This window comes from Pelobates fuscus, chromosome 11 (assembly GCF_036172605.1).
Source record: "Pelobates fuscus isolate aPelFus1 chromosome 11, aPelFus1.pri, whole genome shotgun sequence".
In the NCBI taxonomy this organism is placed as follows: domain Eukaryota; kingdom Metazoa; phylum Chordata; class Amphibia; order Anura; family Pelobatidae; genus Pelobates; species Pelobates fuscus.
Window position 1 is genome coordinate 503668 of NC_086327.1, and position 20494 is coordinate 524161.

Genomic DNA, 20494 nt, shown 5'->3' on the forward strand with positions numbered 1-20494 from the left:
TATATGCGTAACACACGCAGAGCAAGCATATAAAATGCTATTTCGGTGGTACCTCACGCCACAACGCCTGGCCTCCATGCGCCAGACACCATCTAACACATGCTGGAAACTATGCGGGGAAACGGGGACGTTCCTACACTGCTGGTGGACGTGCCCGAAACTCCGACCGCTCTGGCACAGCACCACCCAATTAATCACTAAACTACTACACAAACCATGCCCGGCAGATCCCTGGGCCCTGTTGCTGTCCAAACCCATAGACACATTCACGAGACCGGAAAACAAGCTAATCGCCAAAATTGCGCTAGCTACTCGCAGGGCAATAGCGGAACTGTGGGCCACGACCCGTATCCCGTCACAAGAAATGATAACAAGAAAGATAGTTGAGAACTCACAAATGGACAAATTGACAGCTCAGCTCCGAGACACCCCCAAACATTACCACAAAGTCTGGGACCCATGGCTAGAGGGAGACACGACCATCCCCTGGTAACCTGCCCACATCAACAGGGTACCAACCAAAAATACGACAGACACCTAACCCACCAACACACGACTTTCGCATTCGATACAACGCGAATCCCACATCCAACTCTACACGCCCTTTACCCTCCCCCGGTCGAGGGGTGGTGGAGCCGTGCCCCGGGCGGTCCCCAGGCTGTACCCTCAACCTCAACCCTAACCCCCTGAGGCCAGTTTGCCTACGTGAACACCAGCAAACTGGACTCGCCTCTCCACCCCAGCCATCCACAACACAAGCAGAAGCCACGCATACCCATGGCATAGGGAATCGCATGGATAACCACTTCACCGACACACGCAACGACGAACCTAATATAAAGGGCCCTAAACCGTAACTCATTAGATAGAACACAAAGAAACCATCCCCCCCCTCCACGCACCAGGAGTCTGACGGACCAGACAACAAGATCCATAACTGGATGACCTCCGCAACCCACCCCCGTTACCCATAACACACACACTGCCAAAGTCGGTGTTCACTCACACACGACTGCAGACCCAACTTTGAACAAATCCACCCAGAAGCAAATTGACAGATCTTGACTAAACTGCAACTAAGACGAGACGATACGCTCTCACCCCAACTGAACACCTGATCCAAACGGACCCCCCCACCCCCTGACCCAGACAAGTCCTCACACCGAGACGTCACAGTTGAACCTACACGCAGTCCTAGGTCTAACACAGGAGCACCGAGATGACTATGGTTGGCTGATCATTGTCAAATTGCCAACATACAACACTGTACTGCATTTCTCTGTGGCGTACCCTGCGTTGGTACGAATTGAAAGGATGGCACTGGTATACCCCATTCCCACCCCCCCTCTTATTTTCTGTACCCCCTCCCCATAACTTTGAAATATATGCAAAACTGACAAATAAAGAATGATAAAAAAAAAAAATATATATATATATATTTTGAAAGCTCTGGAAGATAAGGGGTCCTCTATACCATATATTGATTTGCTGTGAGACTAAACACTGAACTACCCAATTTCTTAAGTTGGAGAATGTGACGGATCACCCTGTCCCTGGGTTGTAACCCCCTTTTACTTCATTCCCCTATGGGTTCGTTTTATTGTTAATTCATATTCGTATGTGGAGTGTGCCACTCATTAACCTCTATCACCTTTTTAACACTTCTAAAACCACAAGCGTTCTAAGCAGGAACGTATTTGCCGCGAGGCAAACAAGGCATTTGCCTTGGGCGGCACTTTCCAGGGGGCGGCAAAACACACAGCCCCCAAATGCCCAGGCAAATACCTTGTTAGCTTGGCGGCTAACTAAGGATCCAGGCAGGCGGGTGGCTAACTAAGAATCCATGCGGGCGGCGCTAGCGAGGGAGCACTAATTTGTGAGCTCTCTGCTCAGCTCCCTCGCGCACCCCAGAGTGATGCCGGAAGCCAGAATATGACGTCATATTCCAGCATCACTCTGCGGCGCGCGAGGGAGCTGAGCAGAGACAGCTCACTATTCAGTGCTCCAATCCCAGCACTGCCCGCCCGCATGGATTCTTAGTTGGCCGCCCGCCTACCTCCCTTCCTGTCAGAAGGGACCCCAGGTAAAAAAAAATCCACCCAGCACTCCCAAAGGTATGGAGGCTGGGTGGATTTAAACTGAAAAAAAGTAATTGGTTAATGTTTGGGGAGGAAGGGGGCTGTCAGTGTGTGTATGTCTGGCTGTCAGTGTGTGTATGTCTGTCAGTGTGTATGTGAGTGATTGTGTATGTCTGGCTGTCAGTGTGTATGTATGTCTGAGTGATTGTGTGTGTGTATGTCTGTCAGTGTGTATGTCTGAGTGATTGTGTGTGTGTGTGTGTGTGTGTGTCTGGCTGTCAGTGTGTCTGTCACTGTGTGGCTGTCTGTCAGTGAATGAGAGTGTGTGTGTGTGTGTCTGCAGGGACGTGTCTTCCGCGAGGCAAACAAGGCATCTGCCTTAGGCGGCACTTTGCAGGGGGTGGCAAAAAAAGCCCAAATCCTAAATACACCACTGGTTCTAAGCAGTCGGCTGGGTGGTCATCGTTCGGTATACACACACGTGGTGGTGGCCATCTTTAGACGCGAACACATACAGCGGTGTTTGGTCATCGAGTGCATGGAACTATAAGCGGACACTCGATGGCGCGAACACCGCTGAGACTTCCATATCTACCTGTTCGGCTGGATTTGTATGGGAAGAGTGGCGTTGGGTGGGAACAAGCTCCCAAACAAGAAACATAGACTGAGTAAACCCACGAACCCCTACGTTCCGTAGTTTGACTGTATTATGTATTCCCGAAAGAGACCGACTGCACAGCCTGATTTCATGGAACTCTTTTGGGCAGGAGCCTCGTGTGCGGTCGGTCAAAATGTGACTTCCATTGAAATCTTGAATCTCTGAACCGATATGGGGGATCTTTGGATATGTTAGTCCCTCAGATTGGGGCGATCAGGAGATGTAACTTTTGTGGGGTTTACATGGGTTTTGGGGGGTACCTTCAGGGTATTGCTAAAATGTCTATTCTCTGGGTCTGGAGATAATTAAGTTAATACATTTCATGACTCAATTATCTCCCAGGCACAGGGGAGTGATTATCTTATTCTGTATGGGAGTGTCCTACACCTGAGAGCCAATGTAACTATTTATTTGTTTCTACTGTAGTCTACTCTCAGGTCCAGAGGGGAGTGCCCCTTGCATGGGGATTGATATAAAAGGCCATGTGTGGCTCCATTTAAACCAGTTATCTCACAGCATAGAGCCTTGTCTCATGTTTGTGGGAGAAAGCTACAACAGCTGTCTCTCTTCTGCTTGGAGTGCTAAATCACTAGCTCTTGTAAGAGCTGTTCCTGCGCTGCATCACAGCATCCATCCCACTAGGGGGAAAAGAACATCTCTGGCGGTGAAAACCCTCTTCCCATTGGGGTGGTTGCCACAGAGACCAGATCAGGAAGTGAAACAAGTTTACATATTTCTTCAACAGCAGAAGAATGATCACAATTCATCTCCACCATTGTCAATGATTGCATTTTAACTGCTACACGTTTGTTGACAAAAAGTGATTATTGGAATAGTATTTCCACTATGGCCATCCCATTTATGGTTTCCACAATTATTAGAGACGACCCTTGGTTACCCAAGAATTCTTTAATAAGACCCATGGATTCTAACCAGTCTGGATGTTGATTGTATGATCTGTTGTGAATATGTTCTCTGCACCCTGAACCCAGCGGTTGCAAAACATAGCATAAATGTGAGATATTTGGTGACCCAGGTCACAGATTTGTAAATAAATTTAGCAGAACTCCAGGGGAAATCCTCTGTAAACAATCTAAGTGCATGTAACGGCCACCCTGAGTATCAGAGTGGTGTATGCCACTGGAGACGTCCTTTTCCCCTGAGAGAAGCTGTGCTGCAATATTTTCCAGATGTCATCAGTAATGGAAGGTGTAATAGAGCTCTTACAAGAACTAGTGATTAGCTGTGAAGCAGGTTTCCTACAAGCACGAGACAAGGCTACGTGTTGAGGGTTAAGCAGATCTCTAGCTTTAATGGGCCAGGCTGGCCTTTTATACAATTATTCCCAAAAGGTTACCACCCAGGTGGACCTAGTTGGGCACAGGGAGAAACCGTGTACAACCAATAAATGAAACACTCCAATTCATTACAGCAAATTCCTCCCCTCTGTTTGGGAGATAATTGAGTTAATTATTGTATCAACTCAATTATCTCCAAACGAAAAAATATATTTTTTTTACACATTTTCAGAAATACCCTAAAACCATATTCAAACCCCATAAAACATATTTTCTGATAGTCCATAGTTAGGGGAACAACATATTAAAAAAATAATATAAATTGGTTCAGGGGTTCAGGAGATAGATGAAAGTCCCATTTCTGCCCGGTCGCACACGAGGCTCCTGCCCAAAATAGTTTGATGTGTTCAGCTGGTGCGGTCGGTCTCTTTTGTGCATTATAAAATGTCGAACAACAGTTCACATAATCGTTTGTGTGTTCTATGGTCGTGTGCCGCTTCATTCGTATATGGTTTCTGCCCAATGCTGCCGTCTTCGGATGGATTAGCATGAATCTAAGTGGTTATGGAATAGTTCCAGACACTCGACAACCAAACCCTGCTGGACGCGTTCGACAAAACAAGATGGCCGCCGCCACGTGTTCGTGCATACGAATCGACAGCCACCCAGTGAACCACTTAGAATGTTGGGATTGTGGTTTGGCACCGAGTCAAATAAGTAAATTGGCGGCACACGACTGGCTTGGGTGGTCAAACGTTCGGTGAAATGTTTGGTAAATGAACAAATTGTGTACAGTACAGTTTGTTCGTTTGAATTTGTATGCTGGTTTAGGTGAAGGAGATTGTAGCGAATAGTTCAGATCAGCAATAAAATTATAAATCCAACAAACAGGGCATCTATTACAGTGCTGTAAACCCAATCCAAAAGGGGATAACATACCCGCCAAAAGAAAATCAATAACATGTGACACTTACACTGTTTCCATGGGCAGTATACTGGTTCTGGACTGATTCAATATGAAAATATCACCACATCACTCCAGAAATTCCACACTCACTGTCATCCATGTAATAGCCTCATGGAAAATCGTGAATGGGGGAGCTGTAAAGACAGGTAAAACACCTAAGAGGGCTCTGTATGCGTTTCACGTCTACTCTTAACCCTCTTATGTGTTCACCTTTCTTTACAACATCCATTTCCAGCAGGCACAGGGTTCTATTTTTGGACTAATATTAGTTTTTGTGGTATATCTACTACTCATTCAGTATTTTGGCTTTTTGCATACCCTGTTATAAATGAGGTTTGCCTGCTATTATGATGCCATGGCATACTTTTTTATGAAATAAAGATGCACCATTTACAATTTATTTCATGGATATTACATCAGCATTCCTGATGATACTGGCAACATTTGCCATGTGAAACGCGTATCGGGTGCATACTCATGAATCTGCCGAATTGAGGGTTTCTACCTTTCTCCTTGAAACCGTAACTGCTGATATCTGAATTTCCCTTGGCTTGAGGGCTTCTTTTTCTGGACTTGTGATTGGGTTTTCTAGGGCTTGTATAATCTTGGGCATTGGGCTATTTATCCTTTCACATATGTCCGGTTTGACGTATTAAGGGAACATGTGCCGGCTGTCGAATATGCAGGGACTAGGTATTACATTTAACTTTTAGACTATCACAGGGACCAACCGACACATGCATGTTCCCTGCTACCCCATGACAGTATTGATAGTTGGATGCCAAATTTGTTTTTGTCAAATTCCATATAGGTATAGCATGGTAACAAAAGGATCTCTTGGAAGGTTTTCATACTAAAAATTATACCAGTGATTTAGCGACATCTAGAGGTGGATTCGATATACTGACTTGCTGTCCACTACGTCCCGAGACACCATCAAGTAAATAGACAATTTTCAGATAGTTTACTCACTTTGTATCAAACTTGTTTCTCTGTAATATAATTACCTCCCATTTGCATTTAAATGTCCCCTAGAAGAAACCAGACTTAAAGAATAAAATTTAACTAATTTCCAAATAAATATTGAAAACTTTATTTCTAAATATATATTGAAAGAAATCTTAAAACGCATTACTGATCCCCATAAGGATTCATTTTAATTGCATTTATTAAAGTTATATTTTAGGAATCAAATTTCCTCCACATTCGTGCGAACTCATATTTGCCAAGTAAGGTCTCAAACCCCTTGATTGAGTGGTGGTCCCAATATTCCATGGACAAGAAGCTCCTCCCCCCATTTTATTACATGGATGGCCATGAGTGCGGACCTTCTCTGATATTTTTACAGATTTGTAACTTGTGTTCCAAGATAAGCCATTCTAGAAAGATGAGGTATCATGCTAACTACGTTCCTTACAATCCCTAATATTTCATACCCTCACCCCTAATATTTCTGCAAAAAGTAAGGAAAAAAATACAAATAATACTTTAATAATATTCAATAGTAAATAGTGCTCTATACAAATAAATGCTGTTTTGTTCTAATTTGCATGATATAGTTTAGATCCATTTTACACGTGTTCTATAAAGCACCAGTTAAAATGCTGGATATACCGTATATACTCGAGTATAAGCCGACCCGAATATAAGCCGAGGCCCCTAATTTTATCCCAAAAAACTGGGAAAATTTATTGACTCGAGTATAAGACTAGGGTGGGAAATGCAGCAGCTACTGGTACATTTCTAAATAAAATTAGATCTTAAAAAAAAAATATATTAATTGAATATTTATTTACAGTGTGTGTATAATGAATGCAGTGTGTGCGTATGTGTGTGTGTATGAATGCAGTGTGAGTGTATGAGTGCAGCGTGTGTGTATGAGTGCAGCGTGTGTGTATGAGTGCAGCGTGTGTGTATGAGTGCAGTGTGTGTATGAGTGCAGTGTGTGTGTGCATGAATGCAGTGTGTGTGTGCATGAATGCAGTGTGTGTGTGTATGAATGCAGTGTGTGAATGCAGTGTGTGCAGGGCCGGTGCAAGGATATTTGCCGCCGTAGGCAAAAAAATTTTTGCCGCCCCCTCCCCCGCCCATATGTCCTGACTTCCCCTCCTCCTCCCTCAGTGGTCCTTACCTCCCCACCCCCGTGTTCCTTCACCCCCCCCCAGTGGTCCTGACTCACCCCTCCCCTAGTGGTCCTTACCCTCCCCTCCCCTAGTGGTCCTTACTTCCCCCTCCCCTCCCATAGTGGTCCTTATCCCACCCCCTCCCTCTCATAGTGGTCCTTATCCCCCTTCTCCCTCCCATAGTGTTCCTTATCCCCCCCCATCCCTCCCATAGTGGTCCATATACCCCCCCTCCCTCCCATAGTGGTCCTTATACCCCCCCTCCCTCCCATAGTGGTCCTTATCCCACTCCCTCCCTCCCATAGTGGTCCTTATACCCCCCTCCCTCCAATAGTGGTCCTTATCCCCCCCCCTCCCTCCCATAGTATTCCTTATCCCACCCCCTCCCTCCCATAGTGGTCCTTATCCCACCCCCTCCCTCCCATAGTGGTCCTTATCCCCCCCCTCCCTCCCATAGTGGTCCTTATCCCCCCCCCTCCCTCCCATAGTGGTCCTTATCCCCCCCCTCCCTCCCATAGTGGTCCTTATCCCCCCCCCCTCCCTCCCATAGTGGTCCTTATACCCCCCCTCCCTCCCATAGCGGTCCTTATACCCCCCCCCTCCCATAGTGGTCCTTATACCCCCCCCCCTCCCATAGTGGTCCTTATCCCCCTTTTTTTTGTTATTAGTAATTTTTTTTATTATTATTAATTTTGTATTATTATTTCGTATTTTATTTATATTTTTTTTTTTTCGTCCCCCCTCCCTGCTTGATATATGGCAGGGAGGGGGGCTCTCCTTCCCTGGTGGTCCAGTGGCAGTTCAGTGGGGGGGAGAGGGGGGCTGGCAGAGCTGTACTTACCTGTTCTGCAGCTCCTGTCAGCTCTCTCCTCCTCTGCGCCGTCCGTTCTGCTCTTCTGTCAGCTCCCAGTGTAAATCTCGCGAGAGCCGCGGCTCTCGCGAGATTTACACTGGGAGCTGACCGAGGTGCTGACCGGACGGCACAGAGGAGGAGAGAGCTGACAGGAGCTGCAGGACAGGTAAGTACAGCTCTGCCAGCCCCCCTCTCCCCCCAGTCTGTATTATGGCAATGCAAATTGCCATAATACAGACCTTGACTCGAGTATAAGCCGAGTTGGGGTTTTTCAGCTCAAAAAATGGGCTGAAAAACTCGGCTTATACTCGAGTATATACGGTATCTACTAATGAATTGCATGAATTTGAACGACCTTACCTCTACTTTCCCCAGATTCTTTTTGTTGCCTTGTCCATTGTGGGAGGTTGATGTTTCTGTTTGTATAAAACTGGAACTCTCTGTAAGATTCTTTCTATAAAAAAATACACATTTCCCAATGTTAGGCCAATAATCATACTCTGCGCACGTCATCATCGGCTTGTTTTTATCATGAAGATCTTTTTGTTTTAAGGGACACTATAGTCACCTGAACAACTACAGCTTAATGTACGGTATACAGCTTAATGTACAGTATACAGCTTATTGTACGATATACAGCTTAATGTACGGTATACAGCCTATTGTACGGTATACAGCTTAATGTACGTCATACAGCTTAATGTATAATATACAGCTTAATGTACGTCATACAGCTTAATGTATAATATACAGCTTAATGTACGTCATACAGCTTATTGAATAGCATACAGCTTAATGTACGGTATACAGCCTATTGTATGGTATACAGCTTAATGTATGGTATACAGCTTATTGTACGGTATACAGCTTAATGTGCGGTATACAGGTTAATGTAACAACCTAATCACAGCTACATCCAAAGGCCACTAATTCTCCTTGTCCTCTCAGCGGCCTTTGACACTGTTGACCATGCTCTCCTTCTTCAAACTCTTCAATCACTCGGTCTCTGTGACTGTCTTCTCTTGGTTTTCCTACTATCTCTCCCAACGCTCATTTACTGTGTCTCCTTCTCTAATGATACCTCCTCCCCTCATCCTGTCTCGGTTGGAGTCCCCCAAGGCTCTCCCCTGCCGTCTTGCAACGTGTCACTGCTTGCCTTTCTTCCATCTCTGACTGGATGTCCTCCCGCTTTCTGAAACTCAATCTCTCTAAAACTGAGCTCCTTGTCTTTCCTCCTCCTAATACTGATCCTCCTATTTCGCTCTCCCTTCAAGTTAGTGGTACCCACATCAGTCCATCCTTGCAAGTGGCTTTTTCCACATAGACCACATAGCGTGGGGGAAACGCGTCTCGGAGCTGAAGCCTATTATTGGGACTTTTTATTGATTTATTTTTTATATCTATTGGACCATTTTACTGTCTTTGATTTTATATTTAAAGTGGAAAATACATTTTCTTTTTTTACTGAGTGGCGGGTGGGGGCCCTAAAAAAAAAATGTTAACCCCCCAGGTGACTAGGGGTCCCCAAACCCCCAGTCACCCCCTCCCACCCAAAAAAAAAATTAAACCCCTACCTACCTCCCTCACCTAAAAAATTATGAAGGGGGACCTTTAACTAAGTACCTGTAAAAAAAAAAAAAAAAAAAAAAAAAAAACTTAACATTTGATGTTTTCTTTCTTCTAAAATCTTCTTTTTTCAGCCCCCAAAAAAGGCCAAATAAAAAACCATAATAACCGACGCACTTAGAAAAAACGAGCGCAAAAAAAGAAATCCATCTTCACCCAGCAATGGGCTCCATGCAGAATGGGTGGGGGCCATAAATACTAATAAGGGAGGGGGACCTAATGTCCTCCCCCTGGCCCCCACCCCTGAGCGGTGGGTGGGGGCCCTAAATACTAATAAGGGGGGGACATAATGTCCTCCCCCCTGGTCCCCACCCCTGAGCGGCGGGTGGGGGCCCTAAATACCAATGGGGGGGACCTATTGTCCTACCCCCGGCCCCCACCACTGAGCGGCAGGTGGGGGCCCTAAAAAAAATGTGTGTCCCCCCAGGTGACTAGGGGTCCCCAAACCCCTAGTCACCCCCTCCCCCCCCAAAAAAAATGATCCGCCTACCTAGCCCCCTCACCCTAAAAATAATGAGGGGGACCTTTAACTAAGAACCTGTAAAAGAAAAACAACTTACCATTCGATGTTTTCTTTCTTCTAAAATCGTCTTTTTTTCAGCCCCAAAAATGGGCAAATAAAAAACCTTAATAACCGACGCAATAAAAAAATAAAAATAAAATAACGAGCGCAAAAAAAAATCCATCTTCACCCATGGAGGGCTCCGTGCAGACTGAGCTCTGCAGGACGGGGGAAGGCTTATAAAGCCTTGCCCCGCCCTGCAATTAGGCTCAGAGCGCTCTGATTGGTGGGTTTAAGCCATCCAATCAGAGTGCTCTGACAGGTAAATGAAGAGACTGACAGATAAGTCTCTACATTTACCTCTCACAGCACTCTGATTGGTTGGTTTGTGGTCTGTGTCATTTTACATAGCGTGGGAAAGTTCTTTGGAATTTTCCCATGCTGTGTAATTTGACTAATAACACTCTGATTGGTTACTTAATAAGCCCCGCTCAGGGGTGGGGGCCAGAGGGGATGACATTAGGTCCCCCCCCCCTTTATTTTACTGTAGGGCCCCCACCCGCCGCTCAGGGGTGGGTGCGGGGGGAGGCAATAGGTCCCTCCTTTAGTTTAAAAGACCTACTCGCGGGTGGGGGTTTGGGAGGGGGGACCCTATTTTTTTTTTCTTAAACAGTGAGCAGCCACGTTTACTAGACATGCCCCTAGTCGCGGTATAGTGAGTAGGGGCAAAATCAACTAATACTAAGTAATTTTTACTTAGTATTAGTAAATTTGGCTGAAAGACCAATTTAGGTCTTTCAGCCTTTTGGTAGATAACTCCCTAATACCGTGGGAATTAGGGAGTTATCTACTAAGCGGCTGCAATAGACGTTCCGAAGTTGCCAAAGTTCCGAAGTTGCCGAAGTGCCGAACTGCGAAAATCCAAAATTTCGGAATGCCGAACCAAACCGAAAATTTTCCCCATGCACATGCCTACTCTTCAACCTATCATTCCTGTAAGTTTCCTTGTAATTGTCCTATTTCTAGTTAAATCTCTTCTCTCATAATATTGTAAAGTGCTACGAAATCTGTTGGCACTATATAAATGGCAATAATATTAATAGTATACAGCTTATTGTACGTTATGTAGCTTAATGTATAGTATACAACTTAATGTACGGTATGCACCATAATGTATAGTATAAAGCTTAATGTACAGTGTGACAGACCCTCCGCCGACGGATGCTCCTAGTGCTCACATAGGACCATCAGCACCACACCATACACCATAATCTTGGCAGACCCCACGAACCGCCGCAGCTTGGTTGGGGTCTCGCCATCTTCTGCCCACCCTGGACCTACGACAAGGCTCCATGTTCCAGTGGGTAACCCTCTTCTCCAAAAGAGTATAGCAGGATCAGCTGTAGAGCTCTTACAAGAGCCAAAACATGATTCAAACAAACGTTTACTTACTTCTCTCTGGTTTTAATCATGTAGCCACCAACTGCAACAAGAATAACAAAAACAACAACAGCCCCGACAGGTCCGATCTTGGCCCAAACCAGTTTGCCTGTAGAGACAAGATATGATTATTACAATTAGACAAACGACTTGAACTATCTGTGAGACACACACAATTCTTCACTAAAGACAAAGTATGGTGTGTAGTTATGTACTGAAATATTCAGGATATAAAATATAGCAAAATGATAAAAGAAAATGTCATTAAACAGAAATAAAGTTATGTTTATCAAATGCAAATAGTATTTATGGCCATTAGATATTCAAATCTCTGCCTTCCTTTCACATAGAAAAATGAAGGGTCCTATACAAAGATAGACTGCACCAGAAAAAGGTGAAAAGCTTGGCACAGAAAATCTCCTCTAATGGCTCTGAGTGGGAGTGCACACTAGCACATAAGGGCTCTGAAAATGCTTGGAGCATCCCATATGTATATCCCTAGGTCAGAAGAACGTTTTGTTATAGATTGACACATTTCATTTTATATCTGAACATTTCTTAGCAGTAGGATCTTACTCTGCTCATTGTGTGCACTTCTGCCACTGAAGTCTATGGCAACAAATTGATTGTAGGGTTAACTTTTACTCTGAGTCCAGCCCATAGACATAGATTTCATTTTAGATTCACACATTTTGTTAAAGATTCTTCCAGAAGCAGAATGACCCACAGGGCTATTCACTATAATGAGATAAGAACCATTCGGCCCATCTAGTCTGCCCAATTTTCTAAATTACTTCCTGGCCTTATCCTAATGCCAAGTGCAAGATAAAAATAGCTAAAGGGAGACATTAAGCTATTGCCCAGGTCGGTTACTTTGGCCTTAATTCAAAGTGAGTTTGAAGTGAATTTTAACTTTCTCACTGTAGTGAATAATCCTGTTAGTTTTGTATTCTGAGAGCTCTCTCCCTAATCAGGAGCAGCAATATAAATCAATATGCACATTTTAAAAAGATATGATACATACCATAATCACTGAAGCTTATTGAAGTAGTTATGTTTCCAAATTATCATCACTGCAGTATTTATTTTCAATTATTTGTCACACTGACCAAGATTTCCTTTAAAACTTAGCTTCTGGCTCCACCTACAAGCCCTTTCAGTCAGAGAGCTGCATATTAGACTTCCTGAGTCTCGTATCGACTCATAGCAATGGTCATGGGATGTCAGGGCTGACATGAGAAAACGTTTCAGTTCCTGCTTATCCTGAGGTGTGATGATTGGTGCTGCAGTTGCTTACCTCCAAACATTTTAAATGTCAAAGAGGGACACTTTAATTGTATGGGTATGTCTAGGGGTGGGGCTTTTCTAAGACATTTAGATCGAAACAAAGAATGTGACGGCAGATAAGAACCATTCGGCCCATCTAGTCTGCCCAATTTTCTAAATACTCTCATTAGTCCCTGGCCTTATCTTATAGTTAGGATAGCCTTATGCCTATCCCACGCATGCTTAAACTCCCTCACTGTGTTAACCTCTACCACTTCAGCTGGAAGGCTATTCCATGCAGCCACTACCCTCTCAGTAAAGTAATACTTCCTGATATTATTTTTAAACCTTTGTCCCTCTAATTTAAGACTATGTCCTCTTGTTGTGGTAGTTCTCCTTCTTTTAAATATAGTCTCCTCCTTTACTGTGTTGATTCCCTTTATGTATTTAAATGTTTCTATCATATCCCCCCTGTCTCGTCTTTCCTCCAAGCTATACATGTTAAGATCTTTTAACCTTTCCTGGTAAGTTTTATCCTGCAATCCATGAACCAGTTTAGTAGCCCTTCTTTGAACTCTCTCTAAGGTATCAATATCCTTTTGAAGATAGGGTCTCCAGTACTGCGTACAATACTCCAAGTGAGGTCTCACCAGTGTTCTATACAATGGCATGAGCACTTCCCTCTTTCTACTGCTAATACCTCTCCCTATACAACCAAGCATTCTGCTAGCATTTCCTGCTGCTCTATTACATTGTCTGCCTACCTTTAAATCATCGGAAATATTATCTCCTAAAATCCCTTTCCTCAGAAGTTGAGGTTAGGACTCTATCAAATATTATGTACTCTGCCCTTGGGTTTTTACGTCGAAGATAATCACTAGCTCTTGTAAAAGCTACACAGCTATACCTGTTAGACTCTCTGGAGTATGAGAGGTCCACCCACTGAAAGCTGGATCCTGGGTTTGGGTCCAGGGTGGGTGGAGGACAGCGAAGGGGTACGGTGCTTATGGTGTCCGATGCGATGTTTATAGCACTCCAGGCTACTGGGAAGCAGCAATTATCAGAGGCACCCATTCGAGGTGCCAGGTGGTCCGTCACAGTGGCTGTAATTGTTGTAGCTGTGTGTGGGGTACATTGTGTCTTTCTGTGAGTGATGTGTGTGGCTGTGTTTGAGTACCTGTCAGGGCTGACATGAGAGATAAAATAGACCTCTGCATTTTATGGCACAGTAGCCACTTGCACATTTTAAAAAAACACTCTTTCTTTTGGATTCAAAAAAGAGGTGTGTAAAAAGTTTGCATACACTGCAGAAATTGTGATATTTGGGCATTTAGTTAGAAAATGTGACTGATCATGCAAACAGGTAGGTTAAGAAAGATTTTAGCCACTACTGCCAGAAGAATTGTTCGGGATACAAAGAAAAACCCCACAGGTAACCTCAGGAGAAATACAGGCTGCTCTGGAAAAAGACAGTGCGGTTGTTTCAAGGAGCACAATACGATGATACTTGAACACAAATGAGCTGCATGGTCGAGTTGCCAGAAAGAAGCCTTTACTGCACCAATGCCACAAAAGAGCCTGGTTACAATAGGCCCGACAACATCTTGACACACCTCACAGCTTCTGGCACACTGTAATTTGGAATGACGAGACCAAAATAGAGCTTTATGGTCACAACCTTAAGCGCTATGTTTGGAGAGGGGCTAACAAGGCCTATAGTGAAAAGAATACCATCCCCACTTTGAAGCATCACTGATGTTTTGGGGGGGTGTGAGCTCTAAAGGCATGGTATATCTTGTGAAAATTGATGGCAAGATGAATGCAGCATTTTATCAGAAAATACTGGCAGACAATTTGCATTCTTCAGCACAAAGGCTGCGCATGGGACACTCTTGTACTGTCCAGCATGACAATGACAATAAGCACAAGGCCAAGTTGACCCTCCAGTGGTTACAGCAGAAAAAGGTGATGGTTCTGGAGAGGCCATCACAGTCTCCTGATCTTAATATCATCGAGCCATTCTGGGGATATCTCAAACGTGTGATTCTTGCAAGACGACCAAAGACTTTGCATGACCTGGAGTCATTTTGCCAAGACAAATAAGCTCTGCCTGCATTTGTGAGACATCTAGAAGAGCACTTAAGTTAATGGGTACTTTAAAGTTAATGAGCCTGTGGGTGGTCTGAGTTCGGGAGGTATAAAAGGAGAAAACGGTGTGGCGAACATAACCTCGCCATGGGCTCTTGGAGGAGTCTGCTTGCCAGCCTCCTGCCTCAGGATTATGTGCCCTGCAAAATACACTTTAAAAGTGATGTGCTTTGGGATTATATTGTTCGGGAACCCAACAACCGCACGAACCAGAGTGGCCCCTAATAAACTAGATGACTCCCAGCATTAAGCCTTGGCTTATGTGTGGTGGGCATTGCTATACTGCTATATCACTTGCTCTTTTACTGGCTATACAGCAATACTCTCTTGGAGGAGAGGTCTTCCCTCTGGTAGCTAGATCCAGGTGTTTGGTCCAGGGTGGGAAGGGACGCGAGACCCCAGCCAAGCTGCTGCGGCTACGGGGGCTACAGTGCTTATGGTGTCCGGTGAGGTGCTTATGGTACTCGGTGAGCACTAGGAAGCGTGATTGCTGGAGGTACCCAGTCAGGGTGCCAGGTGGTCCGCCACAAACGGGTATTCGTTCGGTAACCGAACAACCATGGTAATAACCGAAATGGAAATTTTAATAAGTGACGGGGTGTTCTGTCACACTCACTGTATAGCCTGATACAGTAAACGAACAAAGTATTTGATCCCCTGTTTATTTTGAATGTTTTCCCACTGACAAAGTCTATAATTTTAATGGTAGGTGTAATTTAACAGTGAGAGACAGAATAACAAAATTTTTTTCCAGAACAACGTATGTCAAAAAAGTTATAAATTGATTTGCATGTTAATGAGTGAAATAAGTATTTGACCCCTTCAACTTAGTATTTGGTGGCAATAACAGAGGTCAGACGTTTCTTGTAGTTGGCCACCAGGTTTGACACATCTCAGGAGGTATTTTGTCCCACTCCTCTTTGCAGATCCTCTCCAAGTGATCAAGGTTTCGAAGCTGATGTTTGGCAACACGAACCAGCTCCCTCCACAGATTTTCTATGGGATTAAGGTCTGGAGACTGGCTAGGTCACTCCAGGACCCTAATGTGCTGTGACGAAAGCCATTTCGCCACTGGGTTTTGGAGGGGACTACTTGCCAGCCTTTTACCCTTTGACTATTGCCCCTTTACTTTATTTTGGCTGAGAGACCCTAATTGTGCCTATTGGCACTTTAAACATTGGTTCTTCGAACTCCCGAACAGTCGAAGTGACCGCCATTCGACATTCGAACATGTGGTCGCGGCCATCTTGTTCCATTGGACTAAAACCGCGAATAGACTTCAGGGGGACTTAGCCGAGAATGCCCTGGAACTATTTTTAGCATGAAAACCTTGCAATTCATGGTCGGTCCTCCAGCGGCACTTAGCCGCGAATCTATGGATCTGTTTTGGGCATGAAATCCTTGGTTCGTCTGGGCAAAACTATGACTTCCATAACATTTCTGAACCCCTGATCAGATCTGGGTTATTTTTGGATATGTTGTTCACCCAGATCAGAGCTATCAGGGGATGTATGGGGATATGTTGTGTTTTGGGGTACTTATGGTACTTTATAAAAATGTGTGTTTTATTTCTGCCTGGGAATAATTAAGTTAATGCATTCAATACCTTTTTTATATCACAGGCAGAGGGGAGGGATTGTTTACCTTATGTGGGAGTGTCGTTCACAGTTACATTGTTTTGATTGGTCTGTACATTTTGTAATTCGGTGCCCCATCGGGTCCAGGGGGTGTTCCCCTGGCCTGAGGAACTGTATATAAATCCAACCTGTACCAAAAACCCTTCAGACTTACTTCACCCTCAATCTAGAGTCTTGTCTCTTATTTGGGGAAACTGTTATATCACTTCAAGGGATTGCTATAATCACTATACTTCCTTGAATTCCCTGAGCTCTTGTAAGAGCTATTCCTGCTTGACTCTCTGGAGGAAGAGAGGTTCACCCACTGGAACTTGGAGCCTTGTCGTAGGTCCAGGGTGGGTAGGAGACGGCGAGACCCCAACCAAACTGCAGTAGTTTGTGGGGTCTCAGTGCTGATGGTGTCTAGTGGAGTGCTTGGAGTCCTCAGGGAGCACTAGAAGCATCCGTCAGCGGAGGTACCCAACCTGGGTACAGGAAGCTCAGTTACATGTGCTTCTTCTTGATCCACTCCTTTGTTGCCTTGGCTGTGTATTTTGGGTCCATGTCATATTGGAATACATATTTTTAATGCCCGGGCTGAGTGAAGGAAGTTCTCACCCAAGATTTGACGGTACATGGCCACGTCCATCGTCCCTTTGATGTGGTGCAGTTTTCCTGTCCTCTTAGCAGAAAAACACCTCCACAGCATAATGTTTCCACCTCCATGTTTGACGGTGGGGATGGTGTTCTTGGGGTCATAGGCAGCTTCATCCTCCTCCAAACACGGCGAGTTGAGTTGATGCCAGAGAGCTTGATTTTGGTCTCATCTGACCACAACACTTTCACTAAGTTCTCCTCTGAATCATTCAGATGTTCATTGTCAAACTTCAGATGGGCCTGTACATGTGCTTTCTTGAGCAGGGGGACCTTGCGGGCGCTGCAGGATTTCAGTCCTTCACGGCGTAGTGTGTTACCAATTGTCCCTTTAAGAGTGCTCCTAATCGCAGCTTGTTACCTGTATAAAATACACCTGGGAACCTGAAATCTTGCTGATTGATAGAGGATCAAATACTTATTTCACTTATTGACATGCAAATCAATTTATAACTTTTCTGACATGCTTTTTTCTTGATTTTTTTTTCTTTTTTCTTTTTATTCTAGCTATCACTGTTAAAATACGCCTACCATTAAAATTATAGACTGATCATTTGTTTGTCAATGGGCAAACGTTCAAAATCAGCAGGGGATCAAATACTTTTTTCCCTAACTGTATATATATCCAACTGTATAGCTCACTGTATTGCTCACTATATAGCTGACTGTATAGCCAGCTGTATAGCTCACTGTATAGCTCAATGTATAGCCAGCTGTATAGCTCACTGTATAGCCAGCTGTGTAGCTCACTGTATAGCTCACTGTATAGCTCACTGAATAGCCAGCTGTATTGCTTATTGTATAGCTCACTGTATAGCCAGCTGTATTGCTTACTGTATAGCCAGCTGTATAGCTCACTGTATAGCTCACTGTATAGCTCACTGTATAGCTCACTGTATAGCCAGCTGTATAGCTCACTGTATAGCTCACTGTATAGCCAGCTGTATAGCTCACTGTATAGCTCACTGTATAGCTCACTGTATAGCCAGCTGTATTGCTCACTGTATAGCTCACTGTATAGCCAGCTGTATAGCTCACTGTATAGCTCACTGTATAGCCAGCTGTATTGCTCACTGTATAGCCCTCTGTATAGCCTGCTGTATAGCCCTCTGTATAGCTCACTGTATATACCACAATATAGCTCACTGTATAGTTTACTGTGTAGCCCACTATATAACTCACTGTACAGCCCACTGTGTAGCCTAAGGTATAGCTTACTGAATAGCCTACTGTATATCTCGCTGTGGCGGCCACCCAGGTAGGAACATGAGTCTCGCCGCCAAGGATGTCACTTCCCCTTCCCAGGATCTCGGTAAGTGCCGTCTTCAGTGATTATAGCAGGATGGAGTGGTATAGCTCTTATATAGACTTAATGCTGGGAGTAATCTGGTTTATTTAGGGCAAGGCACACTCAATTTATACACAGACCCCCAGCATGGAGTCTCCATGCAAAGAAATACAAACCCCTCCCAGGCATCCCTCCATAGCAGCAAAGACATATTGAGAAAAAATGAACCAATCAGACATAGGCAGAGATTATAAGATATGCCTTCCACTGAGTCACTTCCTCTTTCTTAGCTGCTCCATCAAAAGTCAGATCAGAATATTGTGTGTCTACACTTTGTTGGCTTGTCTTGTTATGTTTACTTAATTTTACTTATTTACTTGATTGATTGATGGATTTCTTTATTTTCTTACTGTATATGTATTTATGTAGGGTTTTATCTGATAGTGGAAACGCTGGTTTTGTTTTGTACGGTATAGCCTTGTGTTGTCTGATTACCTATTTTATTTTATTCCCTTTTATTCCCTGTCAGTTTTTTATCTTACAGTTTATGTCAGTACATGATACTGATTTCATTATTAGAGGGTGAGCCCCCCTGTGGCAAACCTAGCCACTTCAGACTATTATTTTATATGTTTAAGGGTTGTCCTAGAAAAGCTAGTTAACTTATGTGATTTTATGTATTCGCCTATAAATGTGATAGAGGGCATTTGTATGCTAGTGGCACGAAAGCCGCTAGCATTCATATGGTAGTTTCACGAACAGTGACTTTCAACACTGTTCGTGAAACGAACAAAGTACCGAATGGGAGCCCACACACAGGGGGTCGTGTACCATGCGGCGGCGGCCATCTTGGATTCCCTTTTAGCCCAGCAGTGTTTTGTCTTCGAGTGCCTGGAACTAAAATCGGCTACTCGACGGCACGAACACCGCTGCACTTGCAGGCCGTTAAGGAGCGCCGGTCTTTCGGTACTTTCTCCCAACCTATGCATTCGTGACTTTTCTGAAGAATTGATGTTAAAATGTATTTCGTGCGGCGTTCGAGTAAATTGTGCTGGGATCTGAGCGGTACTTTCACAAAGTATGCGTTCAGACCCCAGCTATCTGCCGATTGGTCATTCAGTACAATGGCATGAATAAAGTATAAGTTACAGATTTTTATGTGAAAAGCCGGTTCTGCTGTACGGAGTGATAATTCACTTAGCAGGATATTCTTGTGGGAGTATCCCTCTCGTACAGCAGTGCATGGTGTGAAAAATGTCCTTCATGTTCAGTTCCCCTTGTAGTCCTCTATTGTGTAACCCCTGTAAAGTGATTAAGGAAACCCCTTGCATGGGGAACCACATAAATACTGGAGCTTGTGAATAAAATCGTCAGTTGACTCCCAGAACTGTGTTTCGTCCGGTTACTGGGGGGATTTGGGATATTGCCTTCATTTTCAGCGCTTCCTTTACCAGCGGAGATATTGAGATTTAATATTGTAGCTCTGCTCCACCCCCTCCTAAACTCAGCCCAATACTGATATTTACACTGCTTCCTGTCAGTGTTACTGTTTATCTTACAGTTTGTCAGTACATAATACTGATTTCATTATTAGAGGGTGAGCCCCTCTCATAAACTCAGCCCAATACTGATATTGATGCTAATTTCATTATTAGAGGGTGAGCCCCTCTCATAAAATGTTCTCCTTGTGGCTTCACACTCTACCTGAGGCACTGTGGGAATTTCCCGACTGTCAGGTTTCTGCATTCGCACGCTTTTAATGTGCGCTTGCCTATTCTATCCTTTTCAATCTAACGAACACGTATATCTATGTGCGCTGGGCGGTTTGTATTCAAACCAATGCACGTTCGGTGGTTTGTATTTCTTCCTGATCGACCATGTGGACCGTTTTACTCCCAAACGCACATCCTCAGCGTTCGGTAGTTTCCCTTTGGATTGCTCGTTTGCTTTTAGGTGTTCCTTTTTTCCTCCGTTTGT

General features: G+C 44.3%; 1 protein-coding gene across 2 annotated transcripts in view; it reads right to left on the minus strand.

Annotated features, from left to right (window-relative positions):
• MAG (myelin associated glycoprotein) overlaps nt 1-20494 on the minus strand; it is a 279098-nt gene that overhangs the window by 20123 nt on the left and 238481 nt on the right. For both annotated transcript variants that reach the window (XM_063436498.1, XM_063436499.1), the window contains exons 8-9: nt 11558-11654; nt 8338-8431 (exon numbers count right to left, since the gene is read on the minus strand). In XM_063436498.1, coding sequence (XP_063292568.1) covers nt 8338-8431; nt 11558-11654 — 191 coding nt within the window. The remainder of the gene's footprint in view (nt 1-8337; nt 8432-11557; nt 11655-20494) is intronic.